Source organism: Fusarium mangiferae (assembly GCF_900044065.1).
Source record: "Fusarium mangiferae strain MRC7560 genome assembly, contig: FMAN_scaffold004, whole genome shotgun sequence".
Taxonomy (NCBI): domain Eukaryota; kingdom Fungi; phylum Ascomycota; class Sordariomycetes; order Hypocreales; family Nectriaceae; genus Fusarium; species Fusarium mangiferae.
The window spans coordinates 2,689,295-2,717,134 of record NW_024573924.1 but is presented as its reverse complement, the minus strand read 5'-3'; the positions used below and the strand labels follow the sequence as shown (position 1 = coordinate 2,717,134).

Sequence of the window (27,840 nt, the reverse complement as noted above, 5' to 3'; positions counted from 1 at the left end):
AAACCACAACCAGCAGACTCCTCAACACAGGGCATTGACGAAAGTTGCTGAGTGCTTGTCACATTGGGTGGATCAGTAGCTATCGCAACAACATATTTGAGCACACTTCTTGGCGTTTCTTAATCCGAATATCCATGCATGAAATGCGAGCCCATAGACCGACGTAGCCAATTAAACTAGTTGGATAATAATACACAGCCTCAACTGCTTACAGGCTATGAGTTAGGTCTGTCGATCCATATTCGATTGGTTGCGACTACTGAGTTAGCGCTTACTCTCGTTTCATCCTTCAGACACTTTTATAATGCTTCCCTTTGTCGCATCTTTCTCGCAACTTTGTCTTCTTCACATTTAATCTTCGCTTTATTTCCGGAGACTTTCCAGGCTGCATAAGCTCCTCTCAAATTGTGAATATCTAAGCTGTGCTATGGGTATCTCCGTGATTCTGGCGCTTATCCTCCTTGTCACAGGATGGTTCGGATGGCGAAGAAATACGGGAAACAATAGTTTTTACGACACAATACCATGCGTTGGTGTTCGAGAAGGTGAATGGTTTGCATGGACCAGAGCAAAACTCCGTAGCTTCTCAAAAACAGAAGAGTGGATGAAGGAGGGATACGAGAAAGTGAGTAACGCATTCAACAAAGACATGGGCTCACTGACCCGTGCCTAAGTACTCACGACACAATCAACCATTCATCATTCCTTCATTTCGAAAAGGCAAAGTCGTCATTCTTCCCCCGGCCCAACTAAAGGCCATCTACAACAAACGTGAGAATGAGCTGCAAGCCCATGATCCAGCCTCGGAAGCTCTATCTTTTGAATGGACCATCCGCGATCAGGAGGTTTATCCGAGCAATTATACAGTCGATGTGATTCGCAAGTGGATCACCAAGAGGTTCGACGAGTTTGCAGCTGAATTGCAGGAGGAACTATGTCTTGCCGTGGATGAACAGTTCGGCATGAGCCAAGAATGGAGAGAGGTAAGGCTCTGGCCAGCCGTGCAGAGAATATTCACCCGAGGCCTGAACAGAGTGCTTGTGGGATTTCCACTATGTGAGTTGTTGTCACGGACAAGAAAGCAGTCAGTATGGCTAATCAAAATTAAACATTACAGGCAGAGACGCAGTGTTCCTTGAGACCATGCGCCGGTTTGCTATCGACATGCCATTTCAGGGTTTATTCATAACCCTAGTTCCGAAAATCCTCAAACCAATCTTGGCTCCCTTGATATCATGGAATTCCAGGCGGGACACAAAGGCAGGCATCAAATACTGTGCTCCAATCATACAAGAGTATCTGGACAAGAATCGGAATCCTCTGCAAGAAAAGCCGGTAATTTCTTCATTTCCCGACTCGGACTGCTTCTAAAGGTCATCTAGGTCAACATCCTCCAATGGATCATAGAAGCGAGCGCCGCGACTGGCGACCCAGCTCAACTCGACCCTTACCGAATAGGCCATCGCATGATGATCCTCAACTTCAATCTCGTGCAAGGCGGATCGATTCCCTTCAGCACTGTTCTCAGCGACATCTGCAACGGTGAACACGCAGCCTCGGCCTTCTCCCAACTCCGCGATGAGGCAACATCAGTCCTGGCATCTACCAAGATCTGGGATCGCACCACCATATCCAAGCTCGTCCTCGCAGACTCAGCAATTCGCGAGTCAATGCGCTGGTCCGATTTTGGCCTCTTTGCCCTCCCACGTCGCGTCAATTCTCCCGGTATAACTCTCGACAATGGCATTCACGTTCCACTTGGTGTTCATATCGAAGTCCCGATGCATAGTATACACATGGACGAGGACTCTTACGCAGATGCAGGCTCCTTCAAGCCGTTTCGTTTTGCGGATGGAACTTCTGCGTCTCGTTCAGCTGTGACTCTTGACGAGAGCTTTCTTGGTTTCGGTTATGGGAAGAATGCCTGCCCGGGACGATTCTTTGGTTCGCACGTCATGAAGGTCGTGTTGGCTTATTTGGTTATGAATTATGATGTTGAGTTTGGGGATGAGGAGCCTCCAATGACGACCATGTGGGAATACAGAATTCCAAGGGAGAGCAGTGCCATCAGGATTCGCAGGAGAGTTGGGCATTAATGTCTGTGATTTGCAAGGAAGCCTCCGAGTCCCAGAACATCCGCTCAAAGCCATGTTGTACTACACGAGTACCCATTTTGACCATCAGCACGAACAGCAGCCAATTCAACTTTCTCATGTAATTTAGCCATACGGTCGTTCTTTGTCTGAATCACATCTCTTTCTTGCTCTATATAAGGTGATTTTCAGTTCGCCGCCAGTTGTTAGGAGCTTCTGTTATAGCAACGTAGTGCTTGCAAGAGTAAAAGACAACTTGATGAGCTACTCCCCACACTGAACCTATATTAGACGCCATCACCAGTAAAGGGATCTGACAAACAGAATCTATTATGGGACTTGGCCTTAGGGTAACCATAATGATTACTAGGGTCAAGATACTGGTCGTTGTTGATAGAGTTGATTGGCGGGTGGAGGAGGATGCCGATGACTTCGAAGTAGAGTGAAGGACCATTATCAGAAGACTTGTTCAATATTTAGATTACACTAAGTGATATCACAGAAGCACTGAACTCATAAATCATTAAATTCATTGAAGCCAATTTAAACAGATCCGTCCATGATAGACTACCACCTTCTTCTCCTAAATCAGAACAAAACATTAGCAATCGCCTCACGCTGACCGAATACATAAGTCATAAAAAGTCACACTACCCTTCCATCTCAGTCCGTCCAGGGTGTTCATCATCCCATTCATCCTCAACATCCACATAAGAATCCTCTAGAGACACTGTCTTCCGTCGGTTTCCACCTCCATACAACGACTCAAGCTTTCTGGAATCCATGAAAATATTCTGCATCTCGGAGATCAAGTGTTCCTCTTCGGCATCATCGTCGGAGGCTCTTAGTCGGAATCTGACAACTCTTCGTCCGACGCCAGATGAAAGGAAGGGCTTGAGGAATGAGAAGATGGACCAAGCAAATCGTGCGAAGAGATATTCCCGGCTTCCCTCGACAAGAGTCTCAACGGGTCTGTTCTGATATAAGGCTGTGAACTCCGCTTCTCTTCCATCCAGTACATGAAGAACGTATTGGCTGTTTGCCTCCACGCCGTTTGCTTGGCCGCTTTGCTTTGGAATCAGGGCAAATACGCTTTGATCAAAGCAAACGTACAGATCTGCCTTGAGCGGTAGGATATTGTGCGGGTCATCGATGGTATGTGATCCACCGCCGTAAAGACCCATGCCATTTTTGCTGAACCAACTCTGTTCTTCCCTGGGGATCAGATGTGCCCATGTGAAAGCATAGCTTGTGTTTGTGACGGCGCATCGCTTTGCATAAAGTGATGTTCTGGAGGTTGGGACACTCCACCATTCAGGTAGTCTGTCATGGGGAAATTGCCAGTCTCTGAAGCTTGGAACAATTGCATATCGATCTGAAAGGGTTTAGTAAGAATCCTCAGGATACGAGTGAGGGTCTAGTAATTACCATCGCCTTCGACGAAGAACCAGTAGTCTCGCTGCAGCAGTATCGTTTCATCGTCAGACACCCTATCCTTTCCTCTTTCATCCCTTGCTAGGTACCCTTTCTCAAAAGCATTGTTCGCGATGATCTGACATGCGGTAAGAGCCGTCAAATAGTGCACGCCAAAAGTCCCCTCTGTCGTGTTGTAGTCCACACGCGGGAGGCAAAAAAGAAGGTTCAACGGCTTGAGATAGCCAGGATGATAAAAGCGGATCTGATCTCTGTTAAGGTCTCGGATCTCGAGCGACGAGACGGCTGATAACGAGCGCGGCATTGGAACGCGATGCTCTAAGTGGCTGAGATGAAGTTGATGATGATTGTTGGAAGCAAGAAGACCCATGACGTTTTTTTTTTAACTTGGATTAGCCCTTGATCAGCGACATCTCAGCCACACGTGAAGATGACGTACATGGATGATGCTCAAGAGTCCACTAATGCAAGCCACTCGGGACGGTTAATATCGGGGTACGAAATCAAGATCTGGTGTTGGCGATGTTGATGAAATAAAATATGTTGAAAATAATATACTCTAAAAAGACTATCATTTATATACATTTATCAATACCCAATATGTTCTTCTATCCTAGAAAGAGTTTTTTTTTTGCCCCGACATACGTGTCAAGCTAGTGGACAGCTGTTTTGCATATGTGCTCCAATAGCTTCCCAGCAAGTGGACACTCAGGATCCATATTGAACATCGGTGTTGTTTGATGTTCTTACAAGCGGTGAGGACCGGGATACGCAGGAGCCTTGACCGACGAAGTAGATCCAATCTCTCCAATTCGGATGTTGCTGAATGTCACTTCAGGGTTGGGCTGCACCTTGACGATGTTCTTGGGATCGCCCTCAGTGGCGTCACAGGGTCCAGCAACGCCCTGATCCAACCAGGCCATGAAATCACCCTCGCTCCACCAGACACTCATAGCGAGGACCATGCCACGGGACATGGCATCGCCCATCTGCTTAGTACCGCCGAGGCGCATGTACTCGTTGGCGCCGGTGGCAGCGCAGTACTTGTCGTTGATGAAGTTGATCTTGGGAGGGCCGGAGATATTGACGACGGCGGACTCGATGACCTTGTTGTCCTGGATATAGTGGCGGTGCAGCTCGATGAGGTCGCCCTGCTTGTTGGCGACGAACTGTGATGTCACGGTGAACTTGCGGGTGCTGTCGACCTTGTACTGCTTGCCGCGGCCGTAGAAGTCGGTCACGTTGATGCGGTTGTGGTTCCAGCCGCAGCCGGCCTTGTCGCAGATGCCGGAGCTGCCGCACTCATCGCCTGTGCAGCCGTACAGGCCGGGCTTGTTGCAGGGATGAGGAGCGATGTGAGTTGCCCGGGAGTTGGCCTCCCAAATGTCAAGCTCGTTACAGCAGACACCCTGTCCCTTGATGTTGCCCTGTAAAGGTAAGTATAGCTATCATTTAGATGGAATAAGTGAACTTACGACTCCGTTGATGAAAGGAGTGACGTAGCACTGAGCATCACAGTATCCAGCACCATAGTACGCACCAGCCTTGCTGTTCTTGCTCGTGCTCTTACCACCATCTTGAGGCATCTCAGAAAGGTACAAAGCACCATTCATACCACAAGGAAGCTTTTCCATCTCAACATCAAAAGAAAACTCAGTACCGGTGAGATGAAGCATCTCATACTTCTTCTTGTTCTCCTCAAGCAGATACACTCGAGGGGAAACAAGCTGGTTGTTAATAAGCTGCTGGAGACGAAGCTTGTTCCCAGAGGTAGTGATACCAGCGTTCTTGTAAGCATTCGAGTCCATACCGCTGAGGATACAGTTCTGGGCGCAGGATGCTTCATCAGGACAGGCCGTGGCGTTGGGCTTCTGGCCCCAGTCACCGCAGCCGGCGCCGTTCTTCTGGTGGATGCCGTGAATACCTGCGTCGGCGACGATGTAGTTGGTTTGCTTCTTGCAGCCAGAAGCCTTAGTGCAGCGGTAGGTCTCGAGCTTGGGATGTTGCTCCTTGCCCTTGTCGGGGGTTTGAGCAACAGCGACCTGAACAGCCAGGGCTGAGAGGATGAATGAGAGAGACTTCATAGTGAATGAGTTTCAGAGACCAGGCAGTGACTTGTCTAAGGAATGGCGAGATGAAGAGCATGAGAAACATCGTCAAGAGCCGCCGGAACTCGGTTTATATCTATTCTTCGTTTCTACTTCACTCTACGGATAGGGGTCTTCCACTTTCGGCTTCACTCCGAAAATCAATGCCATGAAGGTCCTCACGGAAGCTCAACGACACTGCTCCGAATTCTCAGGTCACGACTCCAGCGTTATACAACGCCAACCAATCAAGATCCCTATATCTCCGCTCCCTCCGTTTTCCTAATTCGAAATGCCAAGTCCAACCAATAAAGAAACAAGTGCCGAGTTTCAAATAGTTTCGCGGGCTTGACCCATGTTTGTCGATTAGTGCGACCGAGGAGGGCGGGCCGAAATACCGCGATGATATAGCCCACGTTGTGATTGATTAAAATTTCATGGGTTTCAGAACCCTTGTCAGGTTCATGATCGTGTGGGGATTTCTCCAGATTTTCCCACCTACCATCCCAGTAGCAATTAATTTGAACGGACGACTTTGGCTGCGGACCGTCGGGAAGAGACGTATTGAGCCGTTGAAATGGAGAGTCATGTGAATGATTTTGGTCTTGGAACTTGAACTTCCCCACTGGATAAATAGAGTCTCGCCGAGATGGGGACGCTTGGAGGGTATCATTCCGCTCAGAGAGTTGTCGGGCCGTAATCCATATTCTCGGTAAGGTCGAGGGGTTTCACCTAAGAGTCTGGGCGCAGATGGTCGAACCTTGGGAGATGAAGATGGTCGGTTGCGGGTAAAAGCTGTCGTGCCATTTCGACGTGAGGATTTGGTGATGATTTCTGGTCCGAATTGACATGAATTATACTCTACGTGAACTTGTTGGGGTTGTCAAAAAGGACAAGTTGATATGTGAGTAATTTAAGCTCGTAGATAAGCTACTCGGTTCCTGCAGCAGCGGGATCCTGCAAATACGGGATGAACGAGGCGGAACGACGCTCGAGCCATCCCTTCCTGTCAGCGTCGCGTGGGGGAATGCGGCTCATCACCAGCATCTGCCTTGTTGTCGGCATCGGCATCAGCTGAGACACCAGAGTCCGATCGGTTACAACATTCAAGGAACAAGATACACGTCAACGAACATCCTCTCAGCTCCCGTTCTCCCCAGGCTCATGGGATCTCTGTCGGCTTGTCGGGCCAGACTACCCTGTACCTAAACCAACACTAGATAGGAAGAAGTTAAGAACAGCTTGGAAACGGCCCGAAAGGGACAATTGATTTGAGAGCTTGATACTTCATCTGGTGAAGCTTAGGGTAAGTAGCGGTTTTTGAAGAAAATGATTGTTCTGTTACGACACCAAGCCGAAGCCTGCAGTTATTCCAAGAATTACCCTGGGAACGAAGCAAAGAAAACGCAGCTCCAGCTAATAAACACAACCATCAGAAAGAGATGACATTTAAGATTTCAAGTGACTTTTATGATGATTTTCCTATATAAAATCAATAATATCGAGCAGAGGACGTTGGATTAGTCAAACTCAATTTGACTATTCCGCTTGTTGGTTGGCCTTGTTGTGCAACTCTGTTTCACTCAACACGTGATCTCAATACAACCTTCGCAATTCTTTGTCTTCTATTTTTGTCAGCTATCGGTAGTTCAATCACCAAACTCAAATCCAGATCCTTTGAAGGACCAGCCTAGAGCGATCTCAATATCGAAAAGTCTACCCGACAGCCCGTTCCAAAATATCCCTGAATTAGTTTGCGCTCAATATCCAACAACTTGGAGACCTTTGCTCGAGGTCAATGTACGCGACATGGATGACCACCAAGACAAGATCGTCACTTTAGCCGACGGGAGAAAGGTTTCATATGCAGTTTATGGAGCCCAGGATGATGATGCACCCACTTTCTTCTATCTCCACGGCTTTCCGGGGTCTCATCACGAGGGTTACGTGATTAGCAGCGCTGCAGCTCAACACGGCGTACGCGTCATTGCCCCGACGCGACCAGGGTATGGCGACTCGACATTTCAGAAAAACAGAAGGATTCTCGACTATCCTAAAGAGATACTCGAACTAGCGGATACCCTCAACATCAAGAGGTTCGCTGTGTTGGGTGTCTCTGGTGGTGGACCCTACGCTATTGCATGCCTCAAGGACATTCCGCCAGACCGTCTGGTAGGCATCGGCACCGTCGCTGGCGTCATGCCAATGTCTTTCTCGACACAAGGAATGCTTACAATGACACGACTTATGTTCAACGTAGCGCCTTACGCTACAGGAGTCGTGGGCTGGATTACCGATAGAGTACTGGGGAACACAGCACGAGACACCAAGCACCCAGAGAAGTTGGAGGAAATGATGGATAAAGACATAAGTGCCAGATCAGCAAGCGATAAGGAGGTTTGGGAGACTCATCCGGACTTTAGAAAGTCCCTAGGGAGAGCTACGAGAGAGGCAATGAAGCAGGGCGGATATGCAACTGCGTGGGAAGCTCGATTATTTGGAAGTGATTGGGGTTTCAAGCTGGAAGATGTCAAAGTTGAGAGGGGCAAGATAATAATGTGGCATGGAGATCTAGATGTCAATGTTCCGATTGGGGTGTCTGAGAAGGCTGTTCAGCTCATGCCTGGTGCAGAGCTGAGAGTCATGAAGGGGGAAAGCCATATGAGTTTGATGGTCAGGGTTGAAGAGTTCACAGTGGCTATGAAGGATATGCTATCGAGATCAATCCCGGAGCCTAAAGCGGCCGAATAGAGACAAAATGCAAATAGATTGAGGTGATATTTATACCCGTATTCCTCAAGCTGGTCTGATGATCCCTGTTGTTCGTGGTGAAGCATTATTGACAGTTGACGTGAGTGCCATCCAATAAGCTACCAACCTCATCCAACTTTCTCTGCCACGAGTCAGACTCAACCTTTCTATCCTTCAACTTATCCTCATTCGGCCCCTCAGCATCCACAAACACATTCTCACCGAGTGTCATCTCACCCTCATACAAATGCTTTCCAAGATCCTTAAGTAAACCCGGCCCATGAGCAGCAGCATCCTTAGGATCCTTCCAAATCTTGACCTTGAACTTTTGACCCTGTCGGAAAAAGAACTCCTCAGCCAAGTCCTGGTTCTTCTCAGCGAAAGGCTGCATAGAATCCTCGGGGATCTCGACAAGGCCGAGGATCATACCCTCCGTGAGAAGCTCAGCGATGGATTGGCGATGGTTGATCTCGGAGGAGAGGCTGGGGTTGAAGGTGATGTTGTTGGCTGCAAGGGAGATGTTGGGAGACTTGACGAGTATGTGTGAGCAGTGGATTTCCTTCTCGTTGCCGTAGAGGTAGAAGGGCATGAATTCGGAGGGGTAGTCGATTTCGCGGTGGATGGAGTTGAGAGGGCGACTCTTGACTACTGAGTTGAGGGTGATAGTTCCGTCTCTCTGATGGTATTTCCTGCAGGACGTCAGTAATCATTTAACGATGATCGGTGGGCTGGGTACTTACTTGGTTCCCTTCTCGTACATGACGACATCCAGATCGCCAAGCACCTCGACAACATCCTCAATGAACACCTTCTCAGTCGACTCAAGCATCACAATGCTATCCTGATTACCCCCAGTAAGCTCCTTGTGAAAGTCCCTCAATGTACTATCAAGAGTCGCAGACAGGATAATCTGCTGCCGTTTCGTCGCGCTATGAAACGAAGCCTGGAACGATAGGAACACCTCAGAGGAGCCGGGTGTACCCTGCACAAGGAACTGGACTTTCTTCTGACCAGGATCATTCCTCTTGCGAACCTTGCCAACCTCATCGCGGATGACTTCCTCAAACTCATGCATCAACTTATCAATAAAGTTCTGTCGAGTAGGGAATGGACTCATGACCACGTTTCGAATCACGAAAAGACTCTGGTTAGACTTTCCAACTCCCATTCTCTCCATGAATTTATGAGCGCAAGAGCCATAGTCCTCATGGAGAAACTGGGTTGATGTCAGGAAGATTGGGATCTCGGTGGGGTCAGTGTTGGCGGAAGTGATAGAAAGTCTATCCACCACTCGCTTCATGAGATAGTTTGCTTCTTCAAGATCAGTGTTCAGATTACCATTTTTGTCCTTCCAATTGAGTGCGAAGCAGTTGATGTTGGTATCGGAACCGAGATCGCGGATGATCTTCATTGCGTCCTTGGAGGCGAAGATTTCGTGGTCCTTCTTTCCGACGATGAGATCACGGATCTTGTCGCGTTGCTTCTCAACGGGCTTGGAAAGGAACCCTCGACTACCGTTGTTCTCGGCCGCGAGCATGTTGAAGGGGACGCAGATGAAGTCGTCGTTGATCATGGTTGCGTAGTGAGCCGAGAGCTATAGAGATCTAAGCACACGAGGAATGATAGAAGGAGTTTGGAGGCTTACTCTGGCGCTGGTAAAGGTTGCTTCACCGAGCAACTTGCCATAGCCATGATGGTTGAGGCCGATGGTTGAATTGGAGAACCATGCTGACATTGCTGAAGCACCTGGTTTACTAAAAGAGACTTAGTCACTGTCAGATACTGGAAGTAACGGGATACTTACCTGCCCTCAACGCCATAGACACCGATGTTCTCGGCGGAACCCTGCGACAGATACGGGCCGGACCATGTAACCAGATGCCTCATCCGTCCATCTTTGTACACCAAGCTCCCAGCAGGATATGGGATATACCCAGCCTTGTGCGGATCAACAGTGATCGAATCCGCCTCAGCCATGGCTTTGATGTCTTCAACAGTCTTGGGATCCAGGTACCATTCAGGCTCTGGCTTAGATGAACCCTGGTCCTCAACGCTGTAGCGTCGATCAGGATTGACCATGGTGGCAAAGTAGCCTCCCCAGGCCGCATCAGCGTGGACGAGGAATGACAGGCCATGCTCCTCTTGGAACTTGTCACGAAGACGGAGGATCTCGGTGAGTCTATCGACAGCGCCCTCTTCAGTGGATCCGATGATGGCCACGACTGCGAAGACGGCTGTTTCGGTCTTGACACAGTCTTCGAGATGTTTCTCAAGGACTTTGATGTCGATTTGTGCAGCGTTATTGACGTCGACGCCGATCACGTTGCCCGAACCAAGGCCAGCAATCGCTACAGGTGGACTAGTCAGTACCTGTTCATGTTCGAATGCAGCGGGGAAATAACTTACCGACACCCTTAGGCCAAGAATAGTGGCGCGTCTTGCTGACGAAGTATTTGATCGGGTTCTTGACTTTGAACTCCCTCTCAAGTACCTCGCGCCCAATGGTCTGGATGTTGAACTCATTAAGAGCGCTCTCGAGGAACTTGCTGGTAATACCAAATTGCTTGTTCAGCTCATTAGGAAGATCAAGAATAACTTCGGAGCTGAGGTTCAGCAGATCCCATCCTTTGAGATCCTTGAAGAGTGTCTTCTTGGTTGCGTGAAAACAACGAGTGGCGTAGAACTTGTCCCCAATGAACTGGAGCTTTCCACGTCGCAGTGCAAGGCAGAGGCTGAGTGGATAAAACTTGAGGTTTCGTGCTACCCTTGTTAACTTCCATTTCACCACGACGGGCATGAGAATACGTACCAACCCAAATGGACTCAAGATTAGCAATTGTCCCGTCACAGGTAATATGACCCCAAGAAACCGGAGATTTCTGCACATCAGTATTGTACCCGAACAGCTTACACAACTGCTGCCCAACTCGAAGTTCAACAAGCGTCGTCATGGGACTAGCTTCTAGCGCGACATTGTTCGGGTTATACAGCATGGTCATGAAATACCCGAGGAGCGATGACATGGTAAGGTCAGTGCACATGTGCGCTTCATAGCGGGGTGACCAGAAGGGAGCTGAGTGCTCGCCAAGAAGCTGTGCGACCTTTTCGGTGGCGAGCCGGAGATCGGATCTCGCTTTGAGGAAGACGGGGGAGCGGCGGTATTCTTTGGAGATGAAGGCCTGGGGATGTTAGAGGGGGGAAACAGGGGAGATGAAGGGTGCTGACTTGGTCTTCTGGGTGGTAGGCTTGACGAGCGGCGAGGAGTTCATCGAGAATGGTGTTGATGTTGGCTCGGAAATCCGGGAGGTTGGAACCCTTCGGGCCAATGAAGTATGCGTGGACAGCATCGAACTCCTGGTCCCGGATATCGTCGTTTTCCTTAGGCATGATGACTGATTTATCAAAGTTGTTAATCTGGTAATCTTAAGAAGAGAGCTTTGGACCCCATCAAATGAGCCTACATGCCGCCATTTTATATATCCTTCGGACTTACATCTTTACCGGTTGACTGACGTATGACTTCTCTCCCTTGGCAGATCGATGAACAAGATCAACAACTCGTACGTAAAATATTGTCTCATCAGACAGCGCGGAATGCTGCAAGACTTGGTAGTGGGGTTGATATGCAGCATGTCTTCACGAAAACTGAGACCTGCAGGTCGGAACGAACCCGGCCGGTGAGAATTGCAGCAAGGGATCCGCAAAGGCAGTATTCCTGTCAAGTCATTGAGGTCATGATGCATGCCAAAATAGCGACAAAGGCTTGGCCAGTTGCATTGCTACAATATGCGCGGGACTGGGATTTGAGAATTACTCCTGCTCGGTCTCATGGATGGACTGTATCTGGTGTCATGTATACCGAAGTCCCAGCTCTTAGCGACTAGGTATGGAGCTCTGTGAAACGAAATATCTCGATGCATTAAAGCCCAACCTAGTGAGTGACAGCAGCACATGTGGCTTTCGATAGTTCCGAGCTGATCAGTCCCATGCAGGAAGGTGATCTTCGGCCCCGCGGCTTCAGCCGCCCGCTATGACCCGTGTCTCAGATTCGGCCAACCACGACACCCGTCAAGATGCAGCTACCTCGAATTAGGTGCGAAGACAGGGAGGCTCTTGGTGAGACAGCAGCTGAGATGCCTGTCGGTGAAGTCCCCCGAGTCGTCATTGCTGCAGCTCGACCAAGGCATACTATACTATGTTTTCCTGCGACTGGCCGGTGGGTAATAATAGCATTCCATGTCAATGTGGCTTCGGACGAGGGAGAAACGGTCGCCTGAACTACCCATAACATAGTAGCTCACACACCACTAAATAGTTTCCGCTGAGCTGTCCCTGCCAGGACAAATACACTGCGCTCTCAACACTGCAGGTTTTGAAAATTCTGCCTCATGGCTCAATTCTATTTCATGAGTGGCAAGATAACTTCTAAGGCAGTCCAGAGCAAACGATAGGCAATGATGCTACGATACAATTACTTGCTAACTACGAAACTTGCAAGTATTCCATGATCTTTTTGACTGCGACCTCGTCTCCCTTCACCGTCCCGCTTAATTCCTCATCTACCCAGCCTTCCGTCCATCCGCCCCCGAAGTCAATGACCCATGCGTCGTCAGTTTCGCGATGAATCAATACGTTAGATGCTTTGCCATCACCCCATGTAATCCCAATCTTATGTAGGAGATCAACAGTATCCTGAACCTGAGATGCCCACTTCCTCCGACGGCCCTCGTCAATTGCAGAAACATCATCGATGCTTCCAAGTGTTGACAACTCCCAGGTTTCGGAGACAGGGATATATTCCTCCAGAAACCCAATAGTTTTGCCATTTTGGGGATTCGCGATTAAGCCTAGGAGCTTGGGCACGCGGATGGCAGCTGCGTGAGGGGATTTCGTAATCTGCCAGAGGCTTTCAAGTTCTCGCTGCGTGGCGTCCTCGCCCTTGCTGTCTCCGGCCTTTGAACACATCTCTCTCCCTTCGACTTGCACACGGCGATGTAACCCGCGTTAAGAAGGTTTTCGACGACATGGAGTTCTTTAGTAGAATAGATTGGTAGCTTGCAATCTTTGTCGATGTTGAGGTGGAATGGTTGGCCAGATTGACCAAGGAGAACAGTGTCCTGTCCGGCACCACAGTCTTTCTGCACCACCTCTGCTATTCCGTTCAAGGCTTGGAATGAAAAGGAATATTCCTTGGGAAGAAGTAGAGTATGTAGATCTTGGGAAGACTTGTCGCAAGGGGAAGGCGGTGGGGCTAGACGGTCGAAGGTGTCTCTTCCAGCCTCGACGACAGCATCAAGGATTTCATCGGATAGAGACTCGGCTTCTTCGATGTCGTCGTTGTTACAAGCCTCATTATAACTATCGAGGAAACTGTTTTCGATTGAGGAAACACCCATGCTTGTCTGGGAGCGATTTAGGTAGACAACAAGGCGAGCATCATTCCAGCGGATATAAATCGAAATACCATCTCCTATTCCGCTGCACAGTTCCTCGGGATGATGGCGGCTCATGATCACATGTAAGGACTTGATTATCCGACGCAAGAGCCTCAAAGAACCCATTGTGCATGAATAACTTAGTTGCTAGTCATGTGCGATGCTGCCTAGCGACACGTGATCTGCCTAATGACAAGCTCGGGAACGCTTGCAGTCACAAAGTCGACGGTGGTAAGTACTAATATCTTGGAAAGCGAAGTTTTTAATCTTAGAAGATCTAAATGTTAGACATTATCCCTAGCAATCGTGTAAGAAAAGTCTTTTCCAAAGACAGCCTTCCCATTCTCGTATGCATCAAGACGAGCTGTAATGATCATATCAGTCTTCGTCATCTTCATCTTCGTCCAACCTTTCGTCTTGATAACAATATCATCCCTCTCAAAGTCCCTCTCAAATCGCTGCTCAACCTCCGCGGACAATGGATCGTCTGGCTTCACACTCGACTTCAAGCCTGTCCACCATCCATACTTCCAACCTGTTTCGTTGACTTCCCACATACCATCGTCCCAGTCAACGCAAAGAGCTGTTTCGCCAGAGTCCCAATCGTTGGTGACGTAGTTTCTGTGCTTAACTGGTCGAAGCTCAGTTTGTGAGAGGGATCGGTTGACTGCTGGTTTGAAAGGTTTGAGATACGAGTCTTGAGGGTTATCGCCCCGCTTGGGGAGATCTATAGTACTGTGGGCACAGTTGATGGTGAGGGTTGTGACTTCGGGTGATGGCCAGACCAAGGGGAAGTATGTCGAGGACAAGGCAAGGCGGAGTCGACTTCCAACGCCGATGCGCTGCCCAAAGTGATTCAACTTGAGCGTAATGTCATAGAACTTCCCATGCTCTAGAGGTTGCACATCTTCATGACCATGCCGATGCGTCAAGTTAAGAACGCCATGAGAGACCTTGGTTACTGCGCCACTGGGTAGTACCTCCGATAGGGTCGCTGCTACCAGAGCATTTGCTTTATCACTCGCAACGCGCACCTTCAAGACGGGGGCTCCGAGAAAGTTCATAGGCTCGGATAAAACTGGTGAATCAAATACGAGACTTCCTCCAGCTTCAAGACGCTGATCACCAGGCCCTTCACCTTCGACGCCGAAGACTAACCATCTGCCACCTGCAATTCCCACTGTTTGAGGAGAGCAGATCTCAAGCTTTTCATCACTGCTTGGATTGCCGATTGTCAACTGGCCAGGCGAGAGACTCAAACGCAGCAAGGAAGACTTGGAATCGGACCAATCATCCTCAGCAACCCAGCGCCCAGGACGATGCTCCATATACGGTGCAGGAAGGGTCGGATCTTGAAGATAGCATCGAAGCATAGGCTCATGCATAATCCCCGTCTCGCTTCCTTTCAACCACTTATCCCACCACCGAATAGACTCTTGCAGAAACCCAATTTGAGGCCCAGGATATCCGAAGTTAGGGTATTTGTGCCCCCAAGGACCAACAAGACCTTTCCTCGGAACTTTCAGGTTCTCCAACATTCTGAAGATGGTGTTGGTATAAGGGTCCATCCATCCGCCTACGAGATAAACAGGACATTGGATGGAGCTGTAATCTTCTCCGATGGACGCATGTTTCCAGAAATCGTCACGTCTCTGATGCTGGTGCCACTCTTCAGCGAAAAGTCCGCCTGATTCAAGTCGCTTTAGCCAGAGATCCCGCCACTGATCACCAACTATTGCAGGATCGGGAGGCGACGAGTTGATTGAAAACATAGAAGCAGCCCAGGTGAGATTTTCGGTCAAGATACAACCGCCCATGTAATGAATGTCGTCGTCATAGCGCATATCAGTTGAACAGATAGAAATAACAGCCTTGAGCTCAGGAGGTCGACGAGCCGCAACTTGCAATCCATTGAAGCCGCCCCAAGAGATGCCAATCATGCCTATTGACCCCGTACACCAGTCTTGCGCAGCGATCCACTTCAGAATCTCTAAAGCATCATCTTGCTCTTGCGGTAGGTATTCGCCTCTTAGAATACCTTGAGAATCACCAGTTCCTCGCATGTCAACGCGGACACAAGCATAGCCATGGGCTGCAACGTATGGATGATTCATTGCATCACGCACGGCAGTCATGTCTCGCTTTCGATATGGTAAGTATTCGAGGATCGCTGGGACAGGTTGTGATTTGGCGTTTTTGGGTAGCCATATCATGGCTGACAAGACGGTCCCATCACTCAAGGTGATGGGCTCATGATAGATGATGTCAATTGCTGGAAGCTGCATTGTTGCTGCTTGTGAAACAAGCTTGAGTACTGGTACAACTTCAAGGATGAAGCTATTGCCTCACTTTGTTCTGCCTTGCTCGATTTTCTTGAAAATGGATATAGAAACGATTTCAAGAGTAAGCTAGCTGAGAAAAGTCCGCCTCAATTGACAGAGCAGCTTACTCCTCTGGGAAGGCAATCTAATCACCGTCGGCCAACCACCTAAATATCTCAATCTCACAAAAACCATTTGCTACGCCGAGCGGCCGAGTTCCGGGTTACATCGCGACCGATTATCATGTTATTCCCCGCTCTTCAAACGAACCCCGCCCCCATTCATGCAGATCACGTCTCCATACGGACTGATAGTGATGCTTATCACTGAAGCAAGGATACAATTACCCTTCTGAGCATCGCTTTATCGTCAGTTACAGGCCCTTCGGTTGCACTTTTAATACCCGGGCAGAGTTCGCCGATGAGTTATTATATAGCAAGACAGTATCTCTCAACACGTATAACCGGCGTATAGAATTGCTGCCGTCGGATAAGACGGTATTTAGCTTGGTTCCTTATTTCCAGGTCTCAGATAAGATCGCTGAATGTTTTGTATTAGATTAAAGGTGACCACGGTATCTAAGCTTTGTCGATCTTCTGATCGTATGTAACAAATCTCTCTCTCATCATCATCCTATGCCAAAGAGTGCACACTCGCTCTGTCTACAGTATGTCGGCTCTTGAGATTACACCCGCAACGGCGGGTCATGAGCTTGACGACACAAAGAAGGCCAAGGTAGAGGATATCCAAGATGTCGAAATTGGAGATGTCAGGAAGCCAGATCTGTACAGCAAGGTCTCGGTGTATCTGACCATGGTCTTCTCGGGTCTTGCCCTGGGATCAGATGGCTAGTAAGCATAATCACCCCACGATGCTCTTCTCCATGCAATCTCTGACAAGAAACAAGCAATGCTGCGGTGATTGGCAACCTCGAGCTCCTCTTCGCAACCCTCTACCCCGAAGCCCTAACATCAACAATGCGATCCCGCCTCTCCAACGCCTTTCTCATTGGCATGATTGTCGGCATGATAGGTTTTGGCGTGGTAGTAGACCAACTGGGTCGCAAAACCGGCGCCGTCATGACAACGCTCATTCTCCTCCTCGGCATTGCATTGAGCGCTGGCGCAAGCGGTTTGACCACCACCGGGCTGATGTGGATGCTCGTCATCGCCCGTGGAATAGCTGGTGTCGGTGCTGGAGGAGAATATCCCGTTTCGGGAGCTGGTGCAATGGAAGCTTCTGATGAAGATGGGCAATTTCGCAAATCGAGAGGGTTCATGTTTGCAATGGTAGCCGATCTCTCTGCCGGACTGGGATATACTTTCGGTGCGCTCGTTCCATTGCTCTTGCTTCTCTGTGTGCATCAGAGAACGGATCGATACGAGACTGTTTGGAGAGTTGCACTTGCGCTGGGTGCAGTCCCGCCATTGTCAATCTTTTGGTTCCGGTTGAGGATGAGGGTATCGACCGCGTACCGAAATTCAGCTCTTCGGAAACAAAGGACGCCGTATTTCCTAATCTTCAAGAAGTACTGGAGGCGCATCATTGGCGCGGCTCTGAGCTGGTTCCTGTACAATTGGATCTCGATTCCCTTTGGTATCTTCAGCTCTGTTATCATTTCAAGAGTCAATGCTTCGAACTCGCTTGTCCAGAACCTCGGCTGGGGAGCGTTGATTAATAGTTTCTACCTCCCAGGTCCTTTCATCGGCGGATACCTGTCTGATAAGATTGGAAGAAGAAAGACTATGGCTTTGGGCTACACTCTTCAAGCTGTTCTCGGATTTGTGCTCGGTGGCGCGAATGAGCAGATTCAGAAGGTCTTTCCACTATTCGTGGTTCTGTACGGTATCTTCCTTACCTTGGGCGAAGTCGGTCCTGGAAGGTTAGTGCAAACATGAGCCCCAAGGAGGACCTGTCAAGCTAATATCATCGCAGCACTGTTGTCATCGTGGCGACTGAGCCATTCCCAACTTCTGTTCGAGGACATGCCCTCGGTTTCATCTCTGCATGGTCAAAAGCTGGTGCTGCCATCGGTACTCAGGTAAGTCGTGCCCGTTGTCTCTGTGCTTCTTACAGTTGCTAATCTGATCAGGTTTTCACTGCCATCCTCAGCTCATACACTGATACCGTCAAGGGCAATCAGGTTGTCTTCTTGATTGGCTCAGCCTTCGCGGTTCTGGGCGCACTTAATGCATGGTTCGTTGTCCAAGACGGTGAGAAGCATCTCGAAAAGGAGGATCAGATCTGGAAAAATTATCTCGAGGAGAATGGATGGGATGCCAGTTGGGGTGACCATCAGACACAAGATCCTGTCGGCACGTTGAAGGATGAGCTAAAGCCAACATCTTGATTTGAGCACATCGGGCTCATGGTAGCAGGAGTGGTGTTTCCCCTCTCGACATCCTCCAATAATTCGTCGAGTTAACCAATTCCTGACAATTCATAATCGTCCACCCCCACTTTAGCAAGAAGTCTGGTGTAATCTCCCAACTGTCTATCAGATAAGGTTCTCCCCATAGAATAAGTCCTGAGCCTGCAGCCACTGTATCCAAACCGCACGTAACATTTCCATCATGGGTAGTACCAGGTAAAAACGGTGCCTTGAACAGGTCCAAGTTGATCAAAGTCCCAACTAGATCTCTCAGAAAATCAACATGGCTAAAATTGAACTCATGGCTGATGAGATTCTCCCGCATTATCGGACAACGAATACAATCGATCCATGAGAAGTGATTGAGTCTCATCTGACTCTTAGTTGGTGCCAATGAGCCATGATATTCTGGTGTCTTAGGGAGCAAAGAGGAATATCTGGGAAAGGCGAAGCTTGTGGCGACTGAGGGACCTGGCGCGTAATAAGGCACTGTCAAGCTATCCACCATGAATTTGTTCCGCCAAAGTCCGCGAAACACATTACACTTGACAAGATATAATAGATGGTCGTCTGGGAGAGGGAACCATAGTTCTTGGTTCAGTATAGTCACAGTACTGCTTTCTTCTGTTCTGAATTGCACTGTCATGTCTGGGGTTTCGATAGACATGCCTTGCCCTCTTAGGGGTCCCTGAGCTTTGGTAACACCGAGCTCATCAAGCCTCCAGCGATTGACTTGATAATTATATCGCGCGTCTCTTGTTTTCGAGTTATTGCCTGCCACTTTACGTAACCCTGTTATACGTGGTCAGCTTGATGAGCTTTTAGTCCTCTGATGACGTTTGGAGCACATAAAACAGTAAGACTGAAGTGATCAAGACTTTTGTCAATGAATACAAGTCCGATACGTACTGGAAGCTCTTTTGTAGAGCCGATTCTGGACTTTCTTTCTTTGCTTGGCCGCTTCATCTGATACGTCACTGAGTCCAATCTTGGATAGCGTGGCGCTATCAGGCGAGTCGGTCTCTACCGCTGAAGTTGGCATGACTGATCCGATGTACGCGTCAGTCTTCTCAGAAATTAACAAGTTAGATTTGTAAAGGCGAAAGGAGAATACAGGAGGAAACTCGCATGTTGAGGAGTTTGTCATGAACAGTCGTTGATCATCTGAGGCTATACCGAAAGAGGCAAAAATGTCAGATTCACGACACCAGCAGGAGTTTGGAGCTAGGCTTAGATTGGTAAAAAGGTCAGGTCCTGTAAGATGTACTACGCAAAGTAAGAGACATGTTTTGTCGAGCATGGAAATATGAGTATATATAAAAGCCCATATAATGCCATAATCATCAGTTCACACAGATTGACTCAATAATACCATGTCCTCAGTCGTCGGCTTCCTCCGCCGTAATTGGCAGGCTTACTCTCCCCCAGAGCCACCAAAGAACGCCAACCCTGTAAAGCTCGGAATTCTTGGCGCAGCAAATATTGCGTAACTAGCTATGGCATTTCAAGATTACAGTCATTAATACTGATGGTTTACAAGTGCAACCGCTTTGATAACTCCAGCGAAATCTCATCCGGATGTTGAAATCTATGCTGTAGCGGCTCGTCAGAAAGAAAAGGCCAAGGCATGTGCCAAAAAGCATAATATCCCACACGTTTTCGACAGTTACCAAGGTACAAATTTCCAGTTATCCATTGTTGTTTACTTGGCTGACTTTTTCTATATAGCAATCCTCGATGACTCCTCCATCGATGCCGTCTACATCCCCCTTATCGTTACCTTACACTATGAATGGGCCATCAAAGCAATCGCCAAAGGAAAGCATGTGCTACTTGAAAAGCCAGCCACGGTCAATGCATCCGAGGCAGAGAAGCTATTCCGGTCGCCACTACTACGGCAGCCCCATGCACCTGTTCTTCTCGAAGCAATGCACTTTCGCTTCCAGCCGAGTTGGCAATACTTTCTTAGCCTAGTCGACTGTCAGGACATACAAACTGTCGATAGTCTTGCAGCATTGCCGTCGTATATTATACCCAAGGGAAGTGCACAGCTCGAGTATAACTTGGGTGGCGGCACCATGCTTCATCTTGGCACATACCCCATGTATGCACTGCGTCAGATCATGGGTGATGAGCCTGAGGAATGTGTTGCGTGCAAATTCAGAAGTGGTCCTCCTCCTGGAGACCTCTGCGATGAGTTTTCTGAGGCAAGCTTTCGTTTTCCGGGTGGACGAGTTGGAAATGCTACAATGAATACGCGATCATCAATTACCACTTTCCCAACATTCAACATATCGGTGTGTCATAGAAAGGTGAAGTTGGAGGATATGACACTCCCGAAAGAACAGACTAAATGGAAGGTCAGGAAGCTGAGTATAAGCAGCTTCCTCATATCATCCTTCTGGCACCGCATTGACATCGTGGACGAGTACACCATTCGGGATGACAGGAATGCGAAGGACTTGAAGAAATGGACAGTCAAACAGTCCAAGAAAGTCTATGCATTCAAAGATGCCGGGATTGATCAACCGGGTGAGCCATTTTGGTCATCATATCGTCATCTGCTGGAGCAGTTCGTCAATCGTGTTCGTGGGAGTAATGGCTCTGGACTTTGGGTTGACCATGAAGATAGCATTGCGCAGGCGAGAATGATCGATATGGCTTATGAAAAGTCTGGACTACCCTTACGCCCAAGAAGTAAGTTTAGGCTGCAAGATTTCTCGGATGGTTTGTTGGGTTGAAGTTGTTGGCGGTGAAGGCGGCTTGTCAGGGCGTGAGCTGAGCCATCGTTGGAATGCTCACGGCACCCACTCTGGACACAAGCGGAGCAACGGCTCCGCCAAACATGTCTCAGCAATGTGATATGCTTAACCCTAAATGGTGAGGCTTAATCGCCGAATAAATGCGTGGACATTCATTTCACTAGATAAATTTGTCGATGAACGAGAATTTTTATCCCTGCGTTTCTCCCTGCATGACGCCCCCCAAAAAAGCACATATCGAACGATCCCGTCATACACTCCACGCCCTGGGTTCAGCTACTGTTGCTCATAAGCTGTTGGATTTACGAAGAAGCTGTAAATCAAGACAAAAAAAAAACATCGGCAATTGTGACTCTGCAAAGCGCAACGCAAATATGTACGGCATTTTCCTCATCCAGAAGCCAACGTAACATGAAGCCCAAGCAGCTGTAACGTCACAGGGTAGCAATAAAGGCTAAATCTGGGGGAGCGGGTAAGCCCGAGACCCTTGACCCCTGGCACGATTGATGCCGATGAGCCGAAGAGACGATCTACTTCCCCAGCCACGGCGTCATTAATTGGAACGTGGTACTCAGAAATAGACCTACTCTGAGCACATTGTCTACGCATTGGGATAAGCCTTTCCAATAATCTACGGCGTGGAATGATCGGTGAACAATACGAACAATCACTCAAGGTCCCCGTGGTTTGCCTGTAAGGGGACTAGGCTTGGGCCAAAAATAGCGACGGTTCTAACTGGTTGTCAAACGGAAAATACGAGATGTCCCTAACCACTTCTAGGTAGATCATGCTATAGCTCCGTACGAGATTCTCGCCTTTGACCACGTGAAGGCTTAACTTGGGGATTTAGCGTGGTAATTCAGGGTCGTAGCCTGGGGCGGAGCGGCACTATGGCTTGAAAGGACCCTTCGAGATCCTCATGGCTGATCTGTCATGCCATGGGCTTCAGAGCCTCAAACTCGTATACTGCGAAAGGTCGTATTATCGTCTCATGATTGAAATGTTACATTCCGCGAGAAGAAAAAAGTATATAAGGACAGTGATGCACTGCTGGTAAATTGTTTCCTCATCAGCTTCAACTCAATCACTCTTCACTCGCTTCAATCACAATCGCTACCAACACTCAACTACCTTAATAGTAAGCGACTTCAAGCCAGTCTAGCTTCCCAGACACTAACATCTTCCAGAACCACCAAACAACCTTCCTCAACCATCATCATGCAGTTCTCTCTCGCCTGTCTCGCTGCCATTCTGGCCACCAGCGTCTCCGCTGCCCCAGCTCCCGCCGTCAACATGATGGCCGCCAGCCCCCAATGGACCATTGAGAACATGCAGCGAAGCTGCGCCAAGGACGACAGCTCCTGCACCTGGAACTTCAAGATCGACACCCACAAGGGTGCTGCCACCGGCTGCAAGTATGTCGTCAAGGGCAGCAAGGCGTCTCAGCGCAACGGAGGACCAGTCAAGTGCGGTGACTTCACCATCACCTCTGGCTGGAGCGGCCAGTTCGGCCCTGGAAACGGATTCACCACTTTCTCTGTTGTTTCTTCCAAGCGACAGATCGTCTGGCCCGCTTATACCGACAAGCAGGTCCAGAGCGGAAAGGTTGTTAAGCCTGATCAGTCTTATACCCCTGCCAACCTTCCCAACTAAGCGATGGAGATCTTTGGCACTAGTACATAGCAGCATGGTTTAGATGTAAAGATTCATGTTATTGGTCGCAATGTCTTGGATGTTCAATGTCAGTATAGTCATTAATACATAATTTACAGCGTTCGGGATATGAGGAACTCAGTGAAGATTTTATTCCGCAGTGAAAACAAAGAAAACAGAAACATGAAGACCCCATCCAGTACCGACCCGAGCTTCTAACCAAAGGCCCTGATCATAGTCCCTAAGACCTAATTCTACCTCTCGGTGAAGTCACGAAGAATTTGCTCTCTCAACTTCAAATATGGTAGAATATCCTGAAGACTTTCCATCTCCATCGGAAATTTGCTGCATTTTACATCCAAAACACTCGGAAATCTACCCAACAGATCTTTCCAGCCCTTTTGTACGCGTGACGAGATCCGGCGGTCCTGGGTGCTCTGCCAAGTGAGTTGGCCATTGCGTCGATCCAGTCTCTCGTACCGGAAAACATCGGCTTGACGATATTTATTGAGATTCCATATCTCCAGAATTCCGAGAGCAGGTATCTTCTTTACTCCCTCTGCAGCATTAAGTAAGAGACTCTCAGATGTATCGTTGAGAGTATCGCTGAAAGAAGATGTAAGTGCGAGAGTCTTCAGTACTTTAAACTTCGGTTGTATGAGCTCATCGAAAAATATTTGTGCATCGAAAGCAAAAGAGACAGCAATATGCTCAAGGCGATCTGCGGCGTGGAAGACGGATTCCAGAACTGTTCTGTTTAATCGTGGTATTACCATTCCCCCAGCCCAGTGATAATATGGAGGAAGGTATTCTTCAAAATAGGCCAACCGTTTCGTCGATTCCGGCACTAAAAGCCCTGACTGCTGGAAGGCTATGAGATGTTGGTATTGTGGACATTGGAAAATTGCAGGAAAGAAGAGATACATACCGCTATCCCAATCTCTGTCTTGTTCCCAAATGGCATATAGCCATCTCTCAAGATGAATAGATTCAATACAGGGAGCCGACGAGATGATCTCATGGAGAGTCATCGGAGCGATATTTGGGTGATATTCTCTACGGATCACTAGCTCAGTGATGGCGTCAACCTGAGGCAAACTCGTAGCACTTTGTTGCGATAAGGAAGCTCGGTCGAATCCAAGAGGCTCGCTGCCCAAGAATTGCTGACCTTTATGTCTCCAAACGTCAATGGTAAGGAAGAAGTGTGGGTTGAGGGTCTTCCAAAAGTTAAAAGGGTAGTCGTGGGCGCCGTTTCGATCACACTTTTCCATGAGTTGCTTTGCTTCAGTAGAGAAGATGCCCAGCTCCACTGTTACACGGTGTGTCTTCCATGTTGAGAGGATACGCCAAAGAGCGTGGACTGCTTTCGAAAACTGAACCTGGTCATCATCGCCACTCGAGGAGACGTTATATGGGATTTCGAGAAGAATATGTTTGACAAGTCGTGTTCGGTAGGATCGGACACGGTCTTTGAATAGGTCTAGCTCGTGTGACGCTATCTTTATACGGTTGAATGTTTCCCTCTCTATGAGAGGTTGCCAAGGTTTGGAAACGCTAGCAAAGGTCGATAAGCAAAACCCTGGCTTCTCCGATCTCTTATGAGTCTCTATCAGCGCCTGGACGACATATAATTCAATCTCGAGAGGGAGCCTGGCGTAAGGTGCCGTACTGCACATAACGGCTGTGGTGGGAGAACTCATGTTGCCATCTGCCAGCGTAAATATCGGCATAAGGGATGGTTATCCTGAGACGTGATGAGTGATCTAGAGATCTGTTACTCTGGGGTATCGAGTGATTTTATACTTGAAATTAAGCTTTTAAGAGAGAGGGGAGGAAACCAATTCCACGATATTGGTAGGATACTCTGAAAACTAAGTTTGTGGGTTTACGCCCTGTGCAGTTGATTGGAGAACTCTGATGTTCGACACATCCATGACACCTATAGAAAGCCTCCGAGTAATCCCCCAGATGACTCAGCACGTGTCTTGATAGAGAAGAGATATGCTATTCGCTGTTGGGGCCTGTGGCTGAGAGTTTATAACCACAAAAAGATAAATGAGTTAGAAATCAAGGTGATACTAGCCAAGTCCTAGGTAGTGATCAAAGCTCGTAAGCCCTCAACCGTAGGTTACTTGTATGCTAAAAAAAAAGAAGAAGAAAGAATGAGGCGAAGCTCTTGAGATTTATGGCGTACAATTTGATATAAGTGGGCAGTTTGCGATTCATATATTTAAGATATCTGGTTTATTTTGTGAGTTCCAAAACTTGTTTCATAGTAGATTCACGCAGAATCTGCCCCTTTAGCCTCAAATGTGGCACAAGGTCTGAGAAGGTTATGACATCGTGGCGGGAAAATCGGTCCTCCACAACCTCGAGTACGTAAACCTTCCCACCAGTTGACTTCTTCTTCCACGCGCTGTATATGCAGTCAGGGAGCCTATGGTTCCCGCAGCTCTGCCAACTAATACGACCCCTGGTCTCGCCGAGCTTCTCGTACCTAAAGATATGAACTGGCGGTCCTGGCAGGCCGAACTCCCATATTTCCAGCATCTCGAGCGCGGGCATTCTCTTGGCTGCTTCTGAAGCATTCTTCAAGAGCCCAATGTTAGGAATTCCGTTGAAACGATAGGTCAGTGCCAGTGTCTTTAGCCGTTTAAACTCCATTTCTTTGCAGTGATCAAAGAAGTGGTTCGCGCTGAATGCATAAGACACGGCTATATGCTCAAGATGATCCGCGGCTCGCGAAATGAGGCCCAGTAGCTCCAAATTGGTCGGCTCGATATTCATTTGATAGTCCCTGCTAACGCCGTGGAAATAGGAAAGTTGTTTCACCGAAGTTGGCAACTTGAAACAGATCGGAAAAGCTTTCAAGTCTCAGCATCACAGAAAGTCGGGAGAGGGGGAGGAAATCACATACCACGACCGCCACACACGCCAAACTCATTCCAACATTTCTCTATGTGTATAGACTCGATAGCTGTAGTTGTGGAAACTACGTGATGGAAGAAACTTGGTAGGGAATTCCAGTCGCGGGATCTACGCGAGGGGACAACTCTAATGACTTTGAGGGTGATGGACTTGACAAGTTGTAGCCGCTCTGAATGAGTATACCTCTCGAAGGCGAGAAGGTCCCGTTCACTTAGTCGTAAGTCCTGAAAAGTGTGCTTCTCCACGAGGCGTTGCCAGGTTTCAGAGACTGTGGCCAAAGGTGCCAGGCGTTTGTCGGTGCTCTTGTAGAGCTCTATTAAATCATTGACTATTATGATCTCGACGTCGAAAGGAAGAGTATGATGTGGTGTGGAGACCGACAAAGCTGTTGTCTCTGGAGAGGAGGCCATGCTGTTGATGTGAGAACGGTAGAGAATTGGAATGAGAGGGAAAACTGGAGAGAAAAGAACCCAATCGAATTTTGCAGGGCGAGTGGCTGGCTTTATAACCTTCACTGGGTGGGGATTCGGGAGGGAAAGTCAAATGTTCAAACACGTAATCAATAACCACGGTAAACTTCCAGCTCGAAGTGCTCAAGGCTTTTGATCTGAACCTAGCATATCGAGCGATTACATTCCCATCGGAAGGTGAGCTGAAATCAATCAGTAAAGTTTGAGTTCACGTCCGTCAACCAATTAAAAGTCCCCCAGGAGGCTTGCGACGCTGGACTATCAGATGATAACTCCTGGAACCCCCTCACCTCTGAGCTTGTAGGATCAAGACCATATAGATTCATACGTTTCCCCATCTGACGTCCCGATAAGAGGAGATCCTGGCCCAAGTTGTCGTTCCCATGAGAGAAGCACCCTAAGCTGAATATGTTGATGGCTGCTAGGGTCGTGAGACTGTCAGATAACCTTTCCGCGCGATACAGTCGCTCTGCGTCGTTAAAAAAGCTGTGTGCGAGTGTAGCTGCTCTACCGTCGGATGCGGTGTGCGCAAACTGGCGAGGCGTTAGTGAGTGGAACAAGGAGACAAGAGGGTTGCTTACGCAAGCGAGGTACAGTATTGAGTTGACGAGAAAGGCGGAGCAGAATGTCGGGTTGTGCTGTACCAAATCTGTGACGAACAAGTCCTTGTCAATGAAGCCAACAGCCGAGTTGTCTGTCTCGAGAAAAGCTGAGATGAGCGTCGATGCGGATCGGTTACTGATCGGTACACGTGTCCAGAACGAGACGGAAAGGTCGTTTAAGCGAAGATCGCAATGTTCTTTGGGGCGGGCTTCATTGAGCAAGACGAGATCCGGCTTCACGTCTTGGGAGAGCGTCAATAGGCCAAGGATAGCATCTTTCGGTGAGCTTGGTGTATCAATGGGGGGCGAGGGAAAGGGAGGCGGAGATGGTGAGGCGGGAATAGGCAGCACGATAGGATAGATTGCTGCAGGAGAAGCCATCGGTGTTCTGGGTAAAATTCCCCGCACAGTCGTCCACTCAGATGGCCGTTGTCTAGCTGTTGAACTCGGCGACGGGGATCGTTTCCGCTTCCCGTTGTCCAGATCTCGAGTGTGTCCAACGACGGTACCAAAATCATCACCGGCCTGTATGCTCTGCAATATCTCCTGGTTCGTCCTCCCGCCTGGAGTCCTCAAACTCTCGAACAAAGTTCTAAAGCCTCTATTTTCATCCTCCAACTCTTTGACCCTCCTTTTGAGCTGATTCGAGTGCATTTCACGGTCGTTAGCAATATCAGCATAGCGGCACTCGCCCCCACGGCGCTGACACGCAACACATGTAGGAAACTCGCCAGTGCACTATTTATAAGTAAGCACCTGTTCACAAAAGGGGGCGAAAGGGGGACGTACCCTGACTTTTCGGCCCCTGCATGAGTCGCAAGCGACAGCGACAGCGCGTCTTTTGGGTGCGGGAGTAGGGACTGCTTCATTTGATGGGTTGGTTGGAGCGCGGGGTAAAAGTGGAGGGTAGTTCATGGTAGATTCGACTCGTAA

The 27,840-nt window shown here is 48.6% G+C and overlaps 13 protein-coding genes across 13 annotated transcripts; 5 read left to right on the top strand and 8 right to left on the bottom strand.

The window, feature by feature from the left end:
• Positions 1-427: 427 nt before the first annotated feature.
• Positions 428-2,096, top strand: FMAN_09427 (uncharacterized protein; the record flags this gene model as incomplete). Its single annotated transcript, XM_041830270.1, has 4 exons — positions 428-625; positions 675-1,056; positions 1,118-1,335; positions 1,383-2,096. The coding sequence occupies 4 exons, from the start codon at positions 428-430 to the stop codon at positions 2,094-2,096; spliced, it is 1,512 nt and encodes a 503-aa protein (XP_041680950.1).
• A 647-nt stretch (positions 2,097-2,743) lies between these two features.
• FMAN_09426 (uncharacterized protein) lies at positions 2,744-3,897 on the bottom strand (the record flags this gene model as incomplete). Its single annotated transcript, XM_041830269.1, has 2 exons — positions 2,744-3,468; positions 3,522-3,897. The coding sequence occupies 2 exons, from the start codon at positions 3,895-3,897 to the stop codon at positions 2,744-2,746; spliced, it is 1,101 nt and encodes a 366-aa protein (XP_041680949.1).
• Positions 3,898-4,273: 376 nt separating this feature from the next.
• FMAN_09425 (uncharacterized protein) lies at positions 4,274-5,611 on the bottom strand (the record flags this gene model as incomplete). The annotated part of the gene is made up of 2 exons (XM_041830268.1): positions 4,274-4,954; positions 5,003-5,611. The coding sequence occupies 2 exons, from the start codon at positions 5,609-5,611 to the stop codon at positions 4,274-4,276; spliced, it is 1,290 nt and encodes a 429-aa protein (XP_041680948.1).
• Positions 5,612-7,423: 1,812 nt separating this feature from the next.
• Positions 7,424-8,365, top strand: FMAN_09424 (uncharacterized protein; the record flags this gene model as incomplete). Its single annotated transcript, XM_041830267.1, has 1 exon — positions 7,424-8,365. One exon carries the CDS (start codon positions 7,424-7,426, stop codon positions 8,363-8,365), a length of 942 nt encoding a protein of 313 aa, XP_041680947.1.
• An 85-nt stretch (positions 8,366-8,450) lies between these two features.
• FMAN_09423 (uncharacterized protein) lies at positions 8,451-11,752 on the bottom strand (the record flags this gene model as incomplete). The annotated part of the gene is made up of 7 exons (XM_041830266.1): positions 8,451-9,054; positions 9,106-9,959; positions 10,011-10,119; positions 10,170-10,713; positions 10,772-11,125; positions 11,175-11,544; positions 11,591-11,752. 7 exons carry the CDS (start codon positions 11,750-11,752, stop codon positions 8,451-8,453), a joined length of 2,997 nt encoding a protein of 998 aa, XP_041680946.1.
• Positions 11,753-12,847: 1,095 nt separating this feature from the next.
• Positions 12,848-13,875, bottom strand: FMAN_09422 (uncharacterized protein; the record flags this gene model as incomplete). The annotated part of the gene is made up of 2 exons (XM_041830265.1): positions 12,848-13,318; positions 13,354-13,875. The coding sequence occupies 2 exons, from the start codon at positions 13,873-13,875 to the stop codon at positions 12,848-12,850; spliced, it is 993 nt and encodes a 330-aa protein (XP_041680945.1).
• Positions 13,876-14,084: 209 nt separating this feature from the next.
• Positions 14,085-16,085, bottom strand: FMAN_09421 (uncharacterized protein; the record flags this gene model as incomplete). The annotated part of the gene is made up of 1 exon (XM_041830263.1): positions 14,085-16,085. The coding sequence occupies one exon, from the start codon at positions 16,083-16,085 to the stop codon at positions 14,085-14,087; it is 2,001 nt and encodes a 666-aa protein (XP_041680944.1).
• Positions 16,086-16,790: 705 nt separating this feature from the next.
• FMAN_09420 (uncharacterized protein) lies at positions 16,791-18,471 on the top strand (the record flags this gene model as incomplete). Its single annotated transcript, XM_041830262.1, has 4 exons — positions 16,791-16,972; positions 17,029-18,003; positions 18,057-18,162; positions 18,214-18,471. 4 exons carry the CDS (start codon positions 16,791-16,793, stop codon positions 18,469-18,471), a joined length of 1,521 nt encoding a protein of 506 aa, XP_041680943.1.
• Positions 18,472-19,865: 1,394 nt separating this feature from the next.
• FMAN_09419 (uncharacterized protein) lies at positions 19,866-21,233 on the top strand (the record flags this gene model as incomplete). Its single annotated transcript, XM_041830261.1, has 3 exons — positions 19,866-19,978; positions 20,033-20,166; positions 20,221-21,233. 3 exons carry the CDS (start codon positions 19,866-19,868, stop codon positions 21,231-21,233), a joined length of 1,260 nt encoding a protein of 419 aa, XP_041680942.1.
• A 1,239-nt stretch (positions 21,234-22,472) lies between these two features.
• FMAN_09418 (uncharacterized protein) lies at positions 22,473-22,907 on the top strand (the record flags this gene model as incomplete). The annotated part of the gene is made up of 1 exon (XM_041830260.1): positions 22,473-22,907. One exon carries the CDS (start codon positions 22,473-22,475, stop codon positions 22,905-22,907), a length of 435 nt encoding a protein of 144 aa, XP_041680941.1.
• A 254-nt stretch (positions 22,908-23,161) lies between these two features.
• Positions 23,162-24,607, bottom strand: FMAN_09417 (uncharacterized protein; the record flags this gene model as incomplete). The annotated part of the gene is made up of 2 exons (XM_041830259.1): positions 23,162-23,778; positions 23,836-24,607. 2 exons carry the CDS (start codon positions 24,605-24,607, stop codon positions 23,162-23,164), a joined length of 1,389 nt encoding a protein of 462 aa, XP_041680940.1.
• A 544-nt stretch (positions 24,608-25,151) lies between these two features.
• FMAN_09416 (uncharacterized protein) lies at positions 25,152-26,245 on the bottom strand (the record flags this gene model as incomplete). The annotated part of the gene is made up of 2 exons (XM_041830258.1): positions 25,152-25,771; positions 25,825-26,245. The coding sequence occupies 2 exons, from the start codon at positions 26,243-26,245 to the stop codon at positions 25,152-25,154; spliced, it is 1,041 nt and encodes a 346-aa protein (XP_041680939.1).
• Positions 26,246-26,493: 248 nt separating this feature from the next.
• On the bottom strand, positions 26,494-27,822 carry FMAN_09415 (uncharacterized protein; the record flags this gene model as incomplete). The annotated part of the gene is made up of 3 exons (XM_041830257.1): positions 26,494-26,838; positions 26,887-27,645; positions 27,697-27,822. The coding sequence occupies 3 exons, from the start codon at positions 27,820-27,822 to the stop codon at positions 26,494-26,496; spliced, it is 1,230 nt and encodes a 409-aa protein (XP_041680938.1).
• Positions 27,823-27,840: the final 18 nt, after the last annotated feature.